Source organism: Lagenorhynchus albirostris, chromosome 5, assembly GCF_949774975.1.
Source record: "Lagenorhynchus albirostris chromosome 5, mLagAlb1.1, whole genome shotgun sequence".
NCBI lineage: Eukaryota > Metazoa > Chordata > Mammalia > Artiodactyla > Delphinidae > Lagenorhynchus > Lagenorhynchus albirostris.
Genome location: NC_083099.1, coordinates 38,546,523 through 38,565,544, shown reverse-complemented (window position 1 = coordinate 38,565,544; position 19,022 = coordinate 38,546,523). Strand labels below are relative to the sequence as shown.

The window sequence follows — 19,022 nt, the reverse complement described above, 5'->3', positions numbered from 1 at the left end:
AACAAAAAAAAAACCAAAAACAAACAAAAAAAAAGAATCCACCTGCCAATGCAGAGGAATGTCGGGTTTGAGCCCTGGTCCAGGAAGATTCCACATGCCGCGGAGCAACTAAGCCCGTGAGCCACAACTACTGAGCCTGCGCTCTGGAGCCCGCAAGCCACAACTACTGAGCCTGTGTGCCACAACTACTGAAGCCCACACACCACAACTACTGAAGCCCGTGCGCCTAGAGCCCGGCTCCACAGCAAGATAAGCCACCGCAATGAGAAGCCCACGCACCACAATGAAGAGTAGCCCCTGCTCTCCGCAACTAAAGAAAGCCCACACACAGCAACGAAGACCCAATGCAGCCAAAAAATAAATTAATTAATTAATATTAATAATAATTTGCCTATATTTGCATGGCTATTGAGTGACAGGATTTTTTTTTCCCAGTAAGTCAACTACAGAGCCTCCAATACTTTCAGCCATTGGGTTCCACTTCCTCCATATTGAGATTATTAAAAGAGATAAAATCATCTAATGTGCTTTAAAGCCTTGCCACTCAGTATAGCTCTTAGACTAGCAGTATCAGCATCACTTGGGAGTTTTTTTGAAAATGGGGCTCTCAGTCTCCACCCAGGTAATTTGTATACATCTTAAAGTTTGAGAAGCACTTCTTAAAGAATATCAGGAAATGGCAACTCTCACTGCACTGGTTTTCTATAACTGCTGTTTAAAATTACAACAAATTTAGTGGCTTAAAGCAACACAAATTTATATTATCTTACAGTTCTGCAAGTTAGAAGCCCTAAATCAGTTTCAATGGGCCAAAACCCAGGTGTTGGCAGGGTCACACTCCTTTGATGTTGTCTGTTTGGAAGTCATGCCAATAAGCTCTTCTTACTCTTGAACTGCTGACTAAAACTAAGACTGGTTGGCCAATTTTTGACATGAAGTACCATAAAGAATAAATCCATCCAAGGACCAGCTTGACTGGATTATTTGCAATCAGCAGATATTTACTGAGTAGCTATTTGAAGCCTCATCTTTGGACCTTAATTTCCTTGCTTGAATAAAAGAGATGAGAGTAGATACTAACTTTAATCTAGCTCCAAAAGCAAACCTGTGGTTTTGTGTTAGCTTTACAGTTCAGTTTATCAAATTGGCACTGGCCTTAACTCTTGGTCACACATGCCCAGTTTCTGGAAACACCTCCAAAAACTGTCTCAGAGCTTTGGTCCATACTCAGTCACCAAACGACTTCACTATATTGTTTCTGTGAGCTCCTGTCCCCCCATTGCAACTCTCTGGGTATAGCAATTCCAACAGGCCTTCTGTTCTGCAGTCCAGGCCTATACAGAACAGAGGTTGTGGGCTATTTAAGTAGCCCACTGTGAGGACACAGAATAGAGCAGAAGTGGAAACAGCTGATCTGCTACAAAGTGCTGCAAAAATAACAGGATAAATTGGGACCTGTAGCTCCCCGTTAGGGAGACAGGGCTGTGGTGATAGGACAGGCACTTGAAGATGGAACTGATTTCTGGATGGAAAGGAGAAGGCAAGACCAGGTTGCCTATGGAAGGCCCTTGGAGAAAAACACGCAATTCAGTCCACAAGTTCTGATTATGTATCTACCATATACACAGTGTCTATCAGGTTCTGTAGAGAATGCAAATAAATGCAAAAATGGTCCTATTTTTAGGGAGTCAATGAATTCACCCATGAACTAATCAAGTAACAACAATGCATGATAGTATGGAATCATGTGTCAAAATATACTAAAGGTCATTAAGTGCTAGGTCTTGGTTCAAGTTGAGACATAGAGGGGAATAAGGTCAGGTGGTAATGGGATATGGAAATGAGTGACAAGGTAAGTTAAGATTGTGGAAAGCCTCAACTGCCGAAAGGTATTTGATCTCTATCTTTTATCTTCAGCATTTTTTTTTGAGGAAGTGGAAGAAGTAAACTGATATATCAAGAGCAATTTAGAGATGTCCCAGGTTGAATGAGGGATGGGAGAGACTGTAGGCAAGAAGACCATTTAGAAAGCTACTGTGATGGTCCAGGCATGAGATAACAGCAGATAACAGCAGATATAGACAGATTCAAGAACAATTTCCTTCTTTGAAGGAAGGAACAACAGGACTTAGTGACTAAAATACAATAAAGAAGAAATAACCAAAGATGAGTCTGAGGTTTAAGATGTCTGGATGACCAGAGTCAAAGAACTTTAGACCTGCAAGGGGTCCAATTGGACTCCCTCACTTTAAGAAATGAGAAAACTGTGGTTAAGTGTCAGAACTAGTTCTCTGCAGAGCCAGCAGCAGAATGCCCAGGCCAGTGCTATTATGAGATTTACCAAGCAGTATATGCCTAAGTGTTAATTACATATAAATCATGTTCAGTCCCAACCACTGGACCACCAGGGAATGCCCCAGAATGACTATTTCTAATGATGAGGGAAACCAGACCAGAATGCATTGTCATATAACTGCCACAGGACTAAATGAAAAAGTCATGTAACTACGTGAATAAAGTCATGTGTAAAGTCAGATAGTCTCTGATTTCTGCCATAAATAGAAACTTGATGAGCAACTTCTTAAGGTTCTAAGTGATCCCTGTTGACATTAACCGTAATGATTAACACCTTCTCTGACTGCTTTTTGCACTTACTAGTCACCCTGACATTTGTCTGTGTGTGTACCATTCCCTTTATTAAGAGTGTACCTCCATCTAGGCGGGGGACTTACATTTCATTTGTCCTTAGCCTAAATTACACTGTTGTGTTATTAAATTCTGCTGGTCTAACCAATTGCTGAAGAAATTAATGAAATTATGCCAATTGTAATTTTAGGATTAAAGAACCTGAATGTTTAAATATTAATGAAAAACATGCTCCCCTGAGAGGCTGCAGAGACTAATGGAATGAGAACTGATTTAAGTATCAGGAATATGATTCTTCAGTAGCCCCCAGGTCACAGATAATTCCATTTTTCTCTTCAGTCATCCTCTGAAGCCTGCAGGTCTTGGTAAGTAAAAATGCAACTTTAATTATCGTTGATTTCCTTTTAGACATGGGTGAACTCAGGGTATACTAGTACTAGGACCTCTGTTTGTTGAGAAAGAATATACAAAATATATTATAGACTTACCATTCTATTTTTATTTCGAATGACAACCCAGTCATTTACCTTCTTTTTTAAAAAATTTATTTTATTGAAGTGTAGTTGATTTACAATGTTGTGTTAATTTCTGCTGTACAGCAAAGTGATTCAGTTATACATATATATATTTTTCATATTCATTTACCTTCTTAATGGAACAGTCTCACTTGTCTGAACTCATTGCTACTAAAGCTTTTATGCAATTAAAACATATGCTTTATCCCTCCCAATTCTGGATCCTTTATAACTCTGAATAGGTCTTAGTCTTTCCACATTTTAATGTTGATGTTTTGGAAGTAGGTACATGGAAAAGCAACTTTCTTCAAAACAACTCAGAAATAATGTAACAACCTTTTCAAACCATGATTTTTCTGGAATTTGACTCTTAAAAGGGTAGTCAAAAGTTTTTTTCAACTCCGGGCCTTAGACAGCCTTGTGGAGCAGAGCCACTAGACCCATTACTTTCCATCTTCTGGATTAGTCATGAACTTTTTTTTTTCAAGTTTAAATTATAAGTATCAACAACATCACAGTTTAATGAGTTAATGCTAAGCATTTAAAACATCGGCCCACTTTCTCTACCACCATTGTTGAGCCTGAAGGGAGGAACAGTGAAAATAGTCGTGTCTATTGGATATAATTTGGGGTACAGTCAGAAGGGAATGGGAAATGGGCACAAAGCTGTGGAATAGTTTGGGTGGTTCTGCACTCCTGGAAATGACTGCCAGACACAGGAGGTGTGGGGAACAGGGAGGTCCGCTGGGAAAAGATATCGGGAGTAGAGCAGGTAACCCCTCCTTGTCCCAGAACTTCTCACTCCTATGCTTGTGAACTTTTTTAGATTAATCATAGACCTAGAGATTAAAAAATAATTATAAAATATATCAAGATATCACCAAATCAGCCTACTGGAGAGGCATGGTGGAGACCCTCTAAATATTAGAAAAATGTTCCATTAAGAAATTAAAAATAAATTATATTACTCTTAAGTCATTACAAATATAGGTGGTGATTTCACTGAAGCTCAATGTCTCAATGAAGCATATCACCAATTAGGGTTTTTTTTCCCCTTTTTATTTTGAAATAATTGAAGCTTTACCCACTGATACTATCTTACACAACCATACTAGATGATCAGAACCATGAAAATAGCATATCATCAATTTTTAAAGATTTCAAAGTTTGTTAAAGCATTTTAAATCCCTGCTGAATACTGGAGAAGGAAGTTTCCCTGGAAGCAGCCTAGTCAGAAAGGTGAACGCGACATGCAGAGAGGTCCGTTATCTCTATTGGAGCAATGTTTCTCAATCCTGGCTGAACATTCCAATATCTGGAGGATGGGCGAAATTCAACCACTGGCTGGGCCCACCCCAAATCAATAAAATCAACCCCTACAAGTAAGACTCAGGCATCAGTATATTTTAAAAAGCTCCTCTGGGGAATTCCCTGGCAGTCCAGTGGTTAGGACTCTGTTCAACCCCTGGTCAGGGAACTAAGATCCCACAAGCCACCGTGGCTCAACCAAAAATAAATAAAAGCTCCTCTGAAGATCCTTATGTGCAGCCAGAGTTCAGAAATACTGATGTAAGGTTGATTTAATGCTTTTTTAAAACTGAGGTTTTTGAATTTTTTTTTTTTTTTTTTTTGCTGCATCGGGTCTTAGCTGTGGCACACGGGATCTTCGTTGTGGCATGCGGGATCTTTCGTTGTGGCGCGCAGGCTTCTCTCTAACTGTGGCGCACAGGCTCCAGAGCGTGAAGGCTCACAGGCTCCGTATTTACCGCTTGGGCTCTAGTGCGCACGGGCTTAGTTGCCCTGCAGCACGTGGGATCTTAGTTCCTCACCCGCGTCCCCTGCATTGGAAGGCAGATTCTTACAGTGGACCACCAGGGAAGTCCCTTGAATATGTTTTGCTTTAGTGACATCACTGACAAATATTTCAATGTATTCAAGCTCCCTTTGTTCTACAGATCCAGGCTTCAATTTTCTCTAATTAAACTAAGTCTTAAAACTGAGCTATGTAATAGAAAGGCAATGGGACTTCTCATCCCTGGACGTCTCCGAAGTTCAGTCAAAGGACAAAAAAATGGCTGGAGTAAATCAGGATCTACTCCTTTTTCTCCCTCTCTAGCTTCTAGTAGTCTGGATCAGTATCATTGTTTTTACTTCAATTTTGAGGAAATTTGGAGAACTTTTAATATCACAGAGGGAAAAATATGTATACAATGGAGATTTTATTTCTCCCATACTACCTAATTGGAGTAACCACGCAGGAATACAGAGACCCCAAGCATCATCAAATTACCTCTGTAAAGTCTCGCCCTAAGACTATTTTTGGAAACTAGGGATTTTCCAGATTAGCGAAAGCTGTGACGTTGTCACTGGCTCAGGCCTGAGTTTCGCAAGCGAAACTGCTAAAGCAGCTGCCCTCCCAGTCAATACGAAGCCTTCGCCTTACTTCTAAACCCCTGTGAACCACACGCTCATCGTAGAGGTTTTTGTTTTTTGGGTTTTTTTGAGCCGAAGTAGTTCACATTCCTGTTTTCTAAAAATACTGTAAAGCACCTTTCTCCAGATTCCTTGCGGGTCACTTTAAATTACAAGTTCGTCCGTACACGACATCGGAGTAGCCACTTCCACCCGCCAATGTGGGCGAAGGTCGACGCTTTGTGCTCGCCGAAACTGCGCCACCTAAATGCGAAAAGTTAGGAGAGGAAGAGAGACGGGAGCACAGGGACGCACGTTCTAGGCAAGTTGTCAACGCGCAGGGGTTACAGTAAATTTTGCAGACCCGAACTTGGGGATAAGGTATCTTGTAAAGCTATTTTGTTAGCCTCCCTTATTATACTTGTGGTTTAAAATATTACAAACGAGGCGGCTTGGGCTTGTTTTAGGAAATAGATCACCTCTTCGACCACTCTGGAGGCCCAGCGGAGGGGGAACCCAGGACACCCGAGCGTCCCGCCGCTCCCGGGCCAGCGCAGGATTGATGCGCCGCGGGCGGAGTCGAGGCCTGAAGGGACTAGTTGGCGCACGCCGGAGGGGCGTGGTGACGTCAGGGCGGAAGCGCACGCTGCGTGAAGCGGCCCAGAACCCGGCGGTCACGGGAATATCCGTCGCGCCGAGGACGCTGGTTAGTTTCTCTCCGGGTTCCGGCTGCGTCGGGCGTGCGTGCAGCTCGCTGAGACCATGGCGTCCGGGCCTCACCCCACCGCGACCGCTGCCGCCGCCGCCGCCGCCGCTTCGTCGGCCGCCCCGAGCGCGGGCGGCTCCAGCTCCGGCACGACCACCACGACGACGACCACGACGGGAGGGATCCTAATCGGCGACCGCCTGTACTCGGAAGTTTCGCTCACCATCGACCACTCGCTGATTCCGGAGGAGCGGCTCTCGCCCACCCCGTCTATGCAGGACGGGCTCGACCTGCCCAGCGAGACGGACTTGCGCATCCTGGGCTGCGAGCTCATCCAGGCCGCCGGCATTCTCCTTCGACTGCCGCAGGTCAGTGCTCCGGCCCCGGGCCGACCTGCTGCGCCTTTCTCTCCGCTGCGTCCCGGTACCGCCAGGTCCCGGCCGGGTTGGGGGTGTCCCCTTGGGGCTCTCTAGCCGCGGGTCCCAGCCGGAGCCCGGGCGTGTCGAGAGCGGGAGGGCGCTGGGCGACGAGAAGACGGGGACTGGAGCTGTTCGCGGCGGGGAGGGGGAGGGGGAGGGAAGTGAGCGGCGGCGGCACAAAATGGCGGCGGCGCCTGGTGCGGGCCCGCCTGACCCCTGCGCTTCCGTTCTTCTTTCTTGTCTGCAGGTGGCGATGGCAACGGGGCAGGTGTTGTTTCATCGTTTTTTCTATTCCAAATCCTTCGTCAAGCACAGTTTCGAGGTAAGCAGAGCGGGGGCGGGTGAAGGGGGATTTTTTTCATCCGGAAATGGGAAGGAGGGCGGAGGTGGTGTCAGCAGCCAGTTTTTCCAGAAAGGGAGTGGTTAGTTTCAGGCCTTTGTACCTAGCTCTCACCCACCGGGAAGTAGGGACTTGAGGAAAGTGTTTTAGAACCAGAAGATGGATCCTGAGCCCAGGTGCCCTGTTATCAAGGATTAGAATTTTCAACCAAATGCAAAATTCCTGTGAGATTGAGCTTGGCTCTGGATTCACAATTAAGGGGAATTAAGCAATAAAAAGAAAGCATTAACGCTAGCATAGCTGGTAAGCCTATGGCCTAGAAATGTCAACTGCGATTTCATTTCACCAAAGGTCTTAAAGTTCTCAGCTGTGTCCTAAAGTGTTTTCAACAGGATAAGTTCCTTAGACTTTGAGAGGGGCACTTTTTTCTAGCAGTACTCTGTAGTGCCATAATCTCACAACTTTTTATTGGATTGTGGTTCTTTCAGATTGTTGCCATGGCATGTATTAATCTTGCATCAAAAATCGAAGAAGCACCTAGAAGAATAAGAGATGTGATTAATGTATTTCACCATCTACGCCAGTTAAGAGGAAAAAGGTAAGATTGGCATTATTGAACACAGATCTCTTGATACTACTGTGCTGTGCACCAATCATCAGATCAAAACATTCTTTCCTCTCAAGTTAAAACCGATGCAAGGGAAAACTGACTTTCATTTAGGTGTTAAAATTCACGTAGGAGCACGCTGATACTTAATTTGAAAAATCACAATTAACCAGTTATCTAAAGTTTGTAGAGGCAGTTGCGTTTATGGACAATCCTAACAGTGCTGTGAAGCCAGTCCTGTGGTTTAAGATTAAACAAGAAAGGGAATACGTTTGACTCAAGTGTGAGTGTATTCTGTAAGTTATTTTTCCCCTCCCTTCTCTGGAAGACTGAAGGCTGGAAGTGTAAACACTGCAGTTCAAGTTAATACTGTGGCAAAATTTTGTGTAGATTGTTTTTCCATGGGAAGTCCCAGTTAATTCCTTACCAATTGAGGTTGGCTTTTGTTAGAATACTTCTCAACATTGAACTACGATATATCCTATAATACCGGATCTGAAAGGACTGCAGGATGATAAAGTTTGGAGTCAAAGGGATTAAACAGGTATTTTGTTTTGGTCAGGTGACAGTCTCAGTGAGTGGGTTGCATTTAGATAAGGCCCATTTATCTGATCTTGTAAGAAAATAGAGACCAAAATAGTGTTGTCTTTTAGGTGCCGTGGATACCTGCTAACACTTTATGTGTTCGTGCGAGGCAGTACCAAAAAGTTTTAGTTGTAGTGCTTTTGTCTATAGATGATCTCTAGTACATGCTACAAAAGAATATATTTGGTGTAGATTAGTTCTTGTGTTCGCTTTTTAAGGAATTGTTGTGATGTTAGATAAACTTGTATTGAGTTTGAAAGGAAGTTAGTTATAAAAGGATTTTAAGTCGTTTTGGGGTTGGGTAACCGGTTAGTACCCAATTAGTGTCTTACGTGAGTGGTCTTTTTGCTGAGTCTGTAAGTTGGCAGTAATGGAATTATTCAGAGACAAGCCAGTAGTAACCTTAAAATCTGAAACATTGCTACCCAGATAGTTTTCACGGCATTTTTCAGTTTTCTACATTCTTTATTCTGCCATCTTTTCTTATTAACCGTAACCATTTCCAGGGATAGACTACTTTTTTTAGTTTTCATTTTAAAATATCTTTTAGCTTCTTAGTGAGGAATCCCTGAAAATTGGGAAGTTTTCAAATTGGTATTTAGCATGTTCTGAGCTAAAACTTAGATTTAGGTGATTCTTCAGGGTGTTTAAACAAAATGACACTAATAAAAAGGTTTTGTATCTTTCGTCAAAGGATTCTGTGTTTGCTTAAAGGAAATAGTTTTGTTAGTATTCTTTGGACCATTGAGCTCACTATTATCATTTAGTATTATCTACTTTGAAATTTTTCTTTGAGTAGTCTTCCTTGATTTCAGAGTAGGTCCTCTTAACTATAAAAACCTTGGAATTTAAAACATCTCACCTGATTTGACTGTCGTGTCTGATGTAACTGTGGTTTTTTTTTTCCCCCTTTTCTTTCGGTCATTATCGCAGAGAAATTGATTGTGTCTCAATCTTAGAAGTCTGATTATAGCATGAAATTTAAAAGGAGTTGTTAATTGCATGGAAGTCTTTTTTTTAAGGCAGGATGTAAAAGTGTTCTATGCATATTACAAGTTTACTCAGACAGGTAGCTTGTATATGTTATTAACTTCAACTCTTTTTTCCCTTGCAACCGACTATACAGCGACCAGCTACATTTACCAAAGCCTGGGTGATGTGGAGTGGTACATAGCGATGAAGCTGTCGTCATGGCAACAGTGAGTGAAGTATCGAAAATCCCCAAGGAGAAGCCAGTGCTCTGAGAATAGGTCACTGGAATCGGGGACTAACAGGTTGGCCACTGGTGAACCATTTAGAAAAACTCCTGTTTCTTGTTATAAGCGTTTGTCTTTGCTGTCCAAGTTATTAGAACGATAGTTTAGTAATTTTTTGCATAGGTTAATGTTATTAGAAAGTACTATCAATATCACACTTTAGTTAGGTAAAGTATGTATCAGTTTGTCTTATTGGTGCTATTTATTTTAATTTAGTTTATGAATAGCTTTAAATTGAAGTGTGACCTTGGTAATAAAAAAAAGAGGCATTGTATTTATAGACTTTAGGTCACTGGATTTAAGTCCTGACTACATATTAGAATCATCAGAGGAGCTTTTAGAAAGAACTAATGCCCAAGCCCCATCCTGGATTTTTTTTTTTCTCTCTTCAGTTTTTTGTAGTTTGAGAATGGTTTTTTAAGCTCGGAATAATGGCTGAATTTAAAAAAGTAAGATTGCTTTTTTGTTTCAATAGTTTCCAATTATAATTTGCTTTTGAGATGTAGCATACTCCCAGCAAATTAAGAGTTTTATGTAGTTTTAAGGCACCTACCTTCATACTATAAGGCTTCTCTAAAAGAAGACAAATATTCGAAGCCTGGTGCAACCCACTCATTGGTGAATATGGTGTGGTATTTTCAATATGCATATAGATCATAGATTAGAGTTAGAAGGGAAGAGATCTTGTCATTTAGTCCAGTCTTCCTCTGCATTTTATTTTGGTGGCTCGAAAACTGTTTGTTTAAACACTGCCAAAGAAAGAACGTTCTTTTGAGGTAGGAATTAACAAATTTCTGTAGGTTGAGTAGCAGTCTGCCTTCTTGTAAACTGATCTCATTTAAGTACAGTCTCTTAAAGAACTTGTTCTTCATTTTCTTGGTCCTTTGTACCACGTGAGTGAGACAAACCATGTTTGGATCTGCTCCTAAATTTGTTGTTGTGGTTGTATTTCAAGATCATGCTGAAGGAAAAATAGCTATTCTGAGAGACCAGATAATAAACGTCAAATGACCAGAACTCAGAATTTCATACTAAGACTAAAATTTGAAAGTTGTTCTTTTCATATAAATTAATCTGAAAAATCTGACCAAGTTAAAAGAGGAGGAGGTAGGTAGAGTTAGGTTTGGGTACTTTTTGATCATGAAAATTGTTTTCTGAACAGATGGTTTCTTTTAAAAAGATTTAAAATGTTACCTCTTCAAATTTTTATTGGAAAGGAAAGTTTACCTAATTGGGGAGGAAGAAATTCTAGTAAGCCTTAATTCAGTTTGATGTACTTGTTACCACGTAAGGTACTAGGTTGATACTTTAAAGAAACCATTTGCTGAGGCAGTCTGAATCTTTTCTTAGTGCTGTTATATGGGGACACATTTTTCTACTTCTGATACAAAATAGTCTTTGTAAGTAGTGTAAATTATATATTCATCGAGCCTTTGATTTGTGAGGTAAAACCAGTTCTGAACAAAAAGAAGGTATCAGATTATACACCTACAAAGTTAACTTTGAAGACTACAGGTAGTAGTAGGCCTAAGCAATAAGCTGCGCACTTAGTGGAATTATAGTAGATAGTAGTTTGGTTTGCTTCATTGGTTTAATGTTGGGATTTTGACACAAAAAAATGGGAAAGAAAAGATTGTGGCAGAGTGGATGGGAAGTAATTCGCGTAAGCAGAATTAATGATTAAACCTGATTTGGGACTAATAGCCATAATTCAAATGTTTAGTTGGTTGATTGCAAGAAAATGAATTTTAACAGAATTTGAAATCAACTCTTAAAGCAAGTTGAGTAAGAGGTATAATGAATTTGTTCAACATAAGTGGGAAAAAATGAGACAAAACTGCTTTTATAATAATTTTATAAGGATTCTAATGGTGCAGTTTACTGTTAGAGTTGTACGTTAAGGGTTAAGGTGATGCGCAACTATAACACCAGAGGTATTCTGTCTCCTAATGAATGCCTGATGACTAGTCTGATGATGCCAGATAACTAGTCCATTTGACTTTTTTTCCAAATTTTCTGTTTTAATATCTGAAAAATCATAAACCTTAAGATCTTATACATTAATTGTTATCATTTGAGTTAAATTTGATTTTTTTCCAAAGAACAATGAACTTGTAGCCTATTTGTCCTGATAAAAATGGGTTAATTATTATGTTTTTAATGTTAGAAATCAGCTCCCTCCCCAATTGGTGGCCGCATTTCTCACACCTTTCAAAGCTGTAAGAAGAACTGAATTGAGTGAAGGCCATTTTAAATGTTGTTAACATGCTGTTTTCCATCTTGTCAGCTTTGCCAACTTTTGTCTTATATCCAACTTGATAGAAATCGTATAATATAGAATAATTTAAAATAGTTTAAACATTCCAGTTTTATAATTTGAAATAGGAGAAGGAATGGAAAATAAATATGGTAGCTGATTGTTTTTACTCTGGTAGCATATCACTACAGGGTAATGTAGCTTATTTCAGATTGTTTTCTGATCTTCAAATGGATATCTAGGTTTTTGGCTAACGTGGGCTTAAATTTTTCTGGATTTGGTGTGCATGGTAAAATGAGTTATAAAGTGGGGGCAATGTTCAGAATGACTGTCTTTTTAAAATGTTGTGTTCTGCCCAGAGCAAAAACTCTTGAATCTTTTGGCTGAAAATGAATTGAGTATGGGGAAAAGTATTTAATTGTTCTACCCAGATACATATCTTATCAGGGTTTTAATAAAAACGTATTTGTTGTTGGTTGGATCTAAGAATGTCTCAAATGAAGGACATTGGGACATTTTATAGGCTTTAAAGTGAAAGTCTAAGTCCTGACTGACTTCTCATTAAGAAACTAGTTTTCAATTTTAAGACTTAAAGATGTTTTAATTGAAAGCTTTTTTTCCCCAAAGCATTGAACCACTGATATATGTCGCCTTCTGCATCATAACTTTTGAAGCTATCATAATTTAGTCTGGCACAGAGACCTTGAGTACTCTTCTAGTTTCTTCATTATGGTTGGTCTTCCCATCTCTTTTGCCATTGCATACTAAAGTTAGTACCTAATAATGACAACTCTGACCAAATTTTGGCCTGGTTTTATTGATCACTTCAAATTTTAAATTTGATTTTTAAAACATTTCTTTGGTAATTGAGCTGAATCTATAGTTTCCAGATTATTTTCTTTAACAGAGATTCTTAGATCAGTTTATTTAAACAAATTGCCCATTTAGGGGAATCTGAATTAGCTACCCACCGTTTTATCCCCTAATTTTAATTTTGGTGTTAAACTAGCCAAGAGTTGATATTTTATAAAATGAGTAAAATCACTATAATCTTATGAGGTCTTTATAATACATATTTTCAAGAGCACATTAGTTTTGTTCCTGGAGTCTATGGAGACTAACGAGGTTTGTGGAAATAAATTAGGCTATCACCTAATATATATACCTAAAATACCTGGATGAAAAAAATCAACAAGGATGTATCTAAGAGCATTAGAGTGAATTTTTTTCATTGCAGGGTTTTGTTAGTAAACTAGGAACTGAGTCTAGAAAGTATATATTTAATTAGTATAACTTGGACAGCACAAGATTAATGCTTTTAACTTGTTTGCAGGAGTTTAAAAAGCTGGTTTCTGTTGCCAATAGTTGGTTGGAAGGGAAAATGGAGATGCCACAAATAAAATTTTTTGGATGTGCAAAACAGTTTTGATTTTATTTCTTACAAACTATAGGACTCCAAGCCCCCTGATCCTTGATCAGAACTACATTAACACCAAAAATCAAGTTATCAAGGCAGAGAGGAGGGTGCTAAAGGAGTTGGGATTTTGTGTTCATGTCAAGCATCCCCATAAGGTGAGTTGTAGAATACAGAAATAACATTCGTAAGTATTAGGGATTTTCTTAAAATTTTATTTTACATGAATTTATATTTGAGAGTTGGTTGTAAAAAGCAACTTTTTGGATATTGATATTTATCAGTAAAATGGGAGTTGAGAAGACTTGGGTTCAAATCTTCACTCTTTATTTTGTTCTTTTTGCTTCTGAGGTAACCCAGTTTCCATACCTAGAAAACGGAGATTTTTAGATATTAGCCAAGGAATAAATAATATGTGTATCTGCAGAAGTATCTGACAGTATGCTACCCTGTTGCATGGTGAAATGCTGAGTGTGGCTGCTCACTTTTAGCATTATTGAATGTTCTTAGGTTTCTCCAGTGTCTCTTGGCTTCCATATGCTCAACATAAGCTGTAGCACAATGGGTAAGAGAACAGGTGCTTTGGGGGCAGGATCATCTGCACATAGAAACTTGTTTCTGCTATTAGCTGTGTGACCTAGGCAGATATGTTTCTCAGATTCCACATCTCTAAAATTGTAAAATGCGAGTGATAATACAGGTCCAGAAAGATCAGAACTGAGGTAAACTCATCACACTTTAGTGTGATAAGCTTCACTGTAGAAATATTAGTGTTTGATTACTTACCCACTCTGAGTTGTACATACGTATGTATCATACCCATTGTGTAACTTTAAAAATACAGCAGTCTCTAGGTTTTTTTTTTTTTTTTTTTGCGGTACACGGGCTTCTCACTGTTGTGGCCTCTCCTGTTGCGGAGCGCAGGCTCAGCGGCCATGCCTCACGGGCCCAGCCGCTCCGCGGCATGTGGGATCTTCCTGGACCAGGGCATGAACCCGTGTCCCCTGCATCGGCAGGCGGACTCTCAACCACTGCGCCACCAGGGAAGCCCTTCTAGGGTTTTTGTACCTTGGGAAATTAAATGAAATAATCAGTTCCTGTCACATGAAACTTAGATACTGTTCTTAACTGATTTAACTTCCATTTTTTTTTCTGCACGATTTTGGAACATTACGTCTCCGTATGAACTCTAGTAGCATAATAACCTACATTGACTCTCGGGTACATTTTAGTTGGTCTGTATTATTTATACAGTTTATAGAAGAATTAAAACTTGCACCTAACATTTTCAGTTACTTATGTTCATTGAACTCTGTACTCTGAAAGAACCACCAGTATGCTAAACTGAGTTTTTTTCCCTTGTCCTTCAGATCATTGTTATGTATTTACAAGTCTTAGAATGTGAACGTAATCAAACCCTGGTTCAAACTGCCTGGTAAGTTGCTTTTTTACATTTCTTTCCTAGCCAGGAAAACAGAAGCAGAAATAAAGTAAGTTTCATTTTCCCTTTCCAAAATAATGAGATGAGTTTGTTTTGGTGCTTTTTGTTTTTTTGTTTTTTAATGAAAAGGTAAATAATGCTTATTTCTGCTTCCTGTTTTCTTGGCTTGACTAATTACTTTTAATGGAGAACTCAGTTTAACTTTGTTCTTTTTTCTACTCTTTAATTAAAGGGTAGTCCATGATGGTAAGTCATAGAACTCTGCCCTCTGCACTTCAGCCCATGACCTCAGGATGGCCTGATTGGCTGCCCTGCTCTCCAGCCAATCCAGTGCAAGCTCTCATCCGAGATTCACTGAAGTGGTCCATATCCATCTGGCAGCATCTTCTAGTTCTGTCGGGGTGTCAAAAGGATTTGTATATTTGCTTCTAGAAGTAACTCTTCAACATGCCTATGTATTTAATGTATACCTGTAACTATCAAAATGAATAGTTCATTTTTGATAGATTTGTTGTCCAGCCATTATGAATTAAATGATTTTTGTTAGGAGTTTGACTAGATTTCTATTTTTTTTTGGTATGTATAGCATGAATTCTACCAAAGGAGACGGCAGCTTAAAGTGGGCACCATTACCATACTTGAATTCATAGCTGCTGGGCTATTGGAGGCAATAGTATTAGAAGAAAGAAGTACTTCATTTTTAAGAGATGTTAATATTAACATAGCACTTTAGAACTTACTTTGTGTGATTTGCAGTGCTGACTTATTTAAAGTCAAAACAAGGAGTTCGTGGTTCAGCCACAACTACTGTCTTAAGACTGTTGATGATGTGCAGTACTTAAGTGATGTAATTCTTATGTTCTGGACTTATGACTGCCATGCTTTTTGGGCTCAATAAATATTAATACTAGAAAAGTCTCATTACTTTTATAAAATGCATGACATTTTTTAATATATGTTCTATAAAACAGATTTTTAGCAGTTTTCATGGGTAAGGAATTTTAAGAAATAGTCTTTTAGTTAACCTTTTGAACTAGTTGTAAAATTTCTTCAATACTTTAGGAATTTTGTGGGGAGGGTTCACTAATATAAAAGTCCAGTAATTTGTTAACTGAAGTAGTTACTGCTTTTATTTATACTTAGTCACAAAAAGGTATGTAAACAAGGCTGTTGTATGTGTTTGCTCTTCACTTCCCAACCCAGGTTTTCTGAAGTAGATTACTTAGCTTTCTTAATATAATTTGGTGAGTGCTTATTGAAAATGCCTTTTTTACCCCTCTCACAGTATTGAGTTTTTGAAAGAACTTGATTGACACTGCTTTTCATTGTGGATAAAGGAGAGATGGTCAGTAATTAATGGCTTGAAGTATTGTTGGAGTGGTTTATTTCTGAAACTGGTCATGTCAGAACTGACTTTCATTGCTTTTCATAGAAATATGTTTTTAAAAAACTTTACGTTCTATTTGGAATAATAAGGAATTATTTTAAAGGACTTTGCTTATATATGAGACATGAAGAATGATTCTAGTGTTAAATTCTTATCTCTTACTGATTTTTGAGTTAAGAATTGTTATATGCTAGAATATTGAAGATAAAAATATGAGAAGAAAAAAGAATAAAGTAGATTGAGTCTCCAATTTTATGTAAGCTTCAGAAGAACTGGTTTATTTACATACAAAGCTTATGGTTGAAATATTTTTCAGGAATTATATGAATGACAGTCTTCGAACCAATGTATTTGTTCGATTTCAACCAGAGACTATAGCATGTGCTTGCATCTACCTTGCAGCTAGAGCTCTTCAGGTAGGTTGTTATATATATAGCCTGATATATATATATTCTGTAGTCCTGTAGGGTAAATCACAAGAAGTATCAGTTCTCCTAATAAAAACAGTGACAATTTCATGTAAACTATTCTATTTTTATGGTTTAGATTCCATTGCCAACTCGTCCCCATTGGTTTCTTCTTTTTGGTACTACCGAAGAGGATATCCAGGAAATCTGCATAGAAACGCTCAGGCTTTATACCAGAAAAAAGGTAATTCTGTTTACTAGTGTTTGTGTTAATATTTTGTCAGTGCTAAGAATCTAAACTTCTGTAAAAGAGAAATACTAACTTCACTTTCTTCAACAGCCAAACTATGAATTGCTGGAAAAAGAAGTAGAGAAAAGAAAAGTGGCCTTACAAGAAGCCAAATTAAAAGCAAAGGGATTGAATCCCGATGGAACTCCAGCCCTTTCAACCCTTGGTGGATTCTCTCCAGCCTCTAAACCATGTAAGATTAATTCAGGATTGAAATGACTTGAGTACTGAAGATATATGGTTATTAGAAAGCCTTAGCACTTAACAGTTGCATAGAAACAAAGATGTTAAGAAACTATTACTGTTTTCTCTCATGACAGCCAACTGAGGACTGATACTTGGATGGTATTTGGAGTCACATTTAGAAACAAAATTGGCCCTCTGTAAAATCTAATAGTTAACATGCCTTATTATGTTTTTTTTAACAGCATCACCAAGAGAAGTAAAAGCTGAAGAGAAGTCGCCGATCTCCGTTAATGTGAAGACAGTCAAAAAAGAACCTGAGGATAGACAACAGGCTTCCAAAAGCCCTTATAATGGGTGAGTATACTTGAGTTAGAAAAATGGCCTGAGGAATCTTTTTATGTGTTTAATTTCTAACATACTTAGTATGCAACTAAAATATTGTGTGGGTTTTTTTTTTTTTTAAGTGTAAGAAAAGACAGCAAAAGAAGTAGAAATAGCAGAAGTGCAAGTCGATCAAGGTCAAGAACACGATCACGTTCTAGATCACACACTCCAAGAAGACAGTAAGTAGATACTCTCTTAGGGAAAGCAGTCTTATTTGGAGTAAAGGTTCTGGCTTTTTTTTAAAAAATTGCACATAGACTATTCTCAAAGTTAGGCTAGATTTAGCTTAATATGAGGTAAATTGTGAGAAATGAGTTTGGAAATACGCTCTGTAGGCATGTGGCTTTTTTGTTTTGTGGTGGTGTATGTATGGCATTCTATTCTGTTTTTGTCCACGTTTTTTGAAGTGTAGGGCCTGGCTGACCACTTAATAATTAATAACCAATAATCAGGACAATCATAGCCAAAGACTCTTCACTAATTAGCTTTATAATTAGATGGCTGGCTACTTGTGGCTCTTCAGTGGTTCTTTTGAGCGTGTGGGAGATAATTCAATAAATAGCTATCTAGGGCACTAAAAATTAATTACTCCCCTCCTTGGAATATAGACATACAGTAAATTTGTTCAGGATTTGTCTAATATGTGAACAGGCTGGAGGAGAGGTAGTGAGGGGTGGGGAAATACAATAAAAGTCTTCAGTCTGGCCTGTTACTGACACCATTTGATAGTTTTGTTTTGAACCTGCTATGATGAGCACCACCAAAACTAATCTGTTCGCAGTAGAAACTGAATCTAAACCTCAAATTTTTATTATCTAAGTTATAATAATAGGCGGAGTCGATCTGGAACATACAGCTCGAGATCAAGAAGCAGGTCCCGCAGTCACAGTGAAAGCCCAAGAAGACATCATAATCATGGTTCTCCTCACCTTAAAGCCAAGCATACCAGAGATGATTTAAAAAGTTCAAATAGACATGGTCATAAAAGGAAAAAGTCTCGTTCTCGATCTCAGAGCAAGTCTCGGGATCACTCAGACGCTGTCAAGAAACACAGGCATGAAAGGGGACACCATAGGGACAGGCGTGAAAGATCTCGCTCCTTTGAGAGGTCTCATAAAGGCAAGCACCATGGTGGCAGTCGCTCAGGACATGGCAGGCACAGGCGCTGAATTTCTTCCTTTGAGCCTGCATCAACTTTTGATTTTGGCTATCTACAGTGTGATGTATGGACTCATAATTGAAACAAACAATTAAAAGCAAACTGATTAGGATTTGATTTCTTAAAATTCTCTAGGTCTCTAGAAACACTGAGGACATTTTCTTTTGAAAAGAACTATGTTTGTTTCTTTTTTGTTTTTTTTTTGCACATAAAATGCCCTAGCAGTATCTAATTGAAAACCATGGTCAGGTTCAATTGTAATTATTATACTTGTGTATTGTTTATTGCTATAAGAACTGGAGCGTGAATTCTGTAAAAATGTATCTTATTTTTATACAGATGAAATTGCAGACACTGTTCTATTTAAGTGGTTATTTGTTTAAATGATGGTGAATACTTTCTTAACACTGGTTCGTCTGCATGTGTAAAGATTTTTACAAGGAAATAAAATACAAATCTTGTTTTTCTAAACTGCTTCATACATCTTATTTAAATAAATTATTAAAAAGAGAAAAGTTTCAATAGTAAAATGGCTGTACTGATTTTCTGACAGACCTGTTCTTTCTTCCATTACATAAAGTTGGAGATTAAAATGTAATTCTTACCTGCATT

At 38.7% G+C, this 19,022-nt stretch overlaps 1 protein-coding gene across 3 annotated transcripts; it reads left to right on the top strand.

Moving 5' to 3' along the window:
* Positions 1–6,028: 6,028 nt before the first annotated feature.
* On the top strand, positions 6,029–18,881 carry CCNL1 (cyclin L1). Of its 3 annotated transcripts, XM_060149885.1 has the most exons (11): positions 6,281–6,647; positions 6,946–7,020; positions 7,527–7,636; positions 13,195–13,315; positions 14,528–14,592; positions 16,302–16,401; positions 16,532–16,636; positions 16,733–16,874; positions 17,110–17,221; positions 17,332–17,430; positions 18,072–18,881. In XM_060149885.1, the coding sequence occupies exons 1-11, from the start codon at positions 6,336–6,338 to the stop codon at positions 18,418–18,420; spliced, it is 1,590 nt and encodes a 529-aa protein (XP_060005868.1). In that variant the 5' UTR covers positions 6,281–6,335; the 3' UTR covers positions 18,421–18,881. The 3 variants fall into 3 exon arrangements, with proteins under 3 accessions (XP_060005870.1, XP_060005869.1, XP_060005868.1); XM_060149886.1 differs by lacking the exon at positions 17,332–17,430 and having other exon boundaries at positions 6,275–6,647; XM_060149887.1 differs by lacking the exons at positions 16,302–16,401; positions 16,532–16,636; positions 16,733–16,874; ... (1 more) ...; positions 17,332–17,430; positions 18,072–18,881 and adding an exon at positions 14,831–16,285 and having other exon boundaries at positions 6,029–6,647.
* The last annotated feature ends 141 nt before the right edge of the window (positions 18,882–19,022 follow it).

Coding starts and splice junctions, on each gene's coding strand:
- CCNL1 (XM_060149885.1), top strand. CDS start 6,336: ATGGCGTCCGGGCCTCACCCCACCGCGACCGCTGCCGCCGCCGCCGCC. Junction 7,637..13,194: donor CGCCAGTTAAGAGGAAAAAG/GTAAGATTGGCA, acceptor TACAAACTATAG/GACTCCAAGCCCCCTGATCC. Junction 17,222..17,331: donor TCCAAAAGCCCTTATAATGG/GTGAGTATACTT, acceptor TTTTTTTTTAAG/TGTAAGAAAAGACAGCAAAA.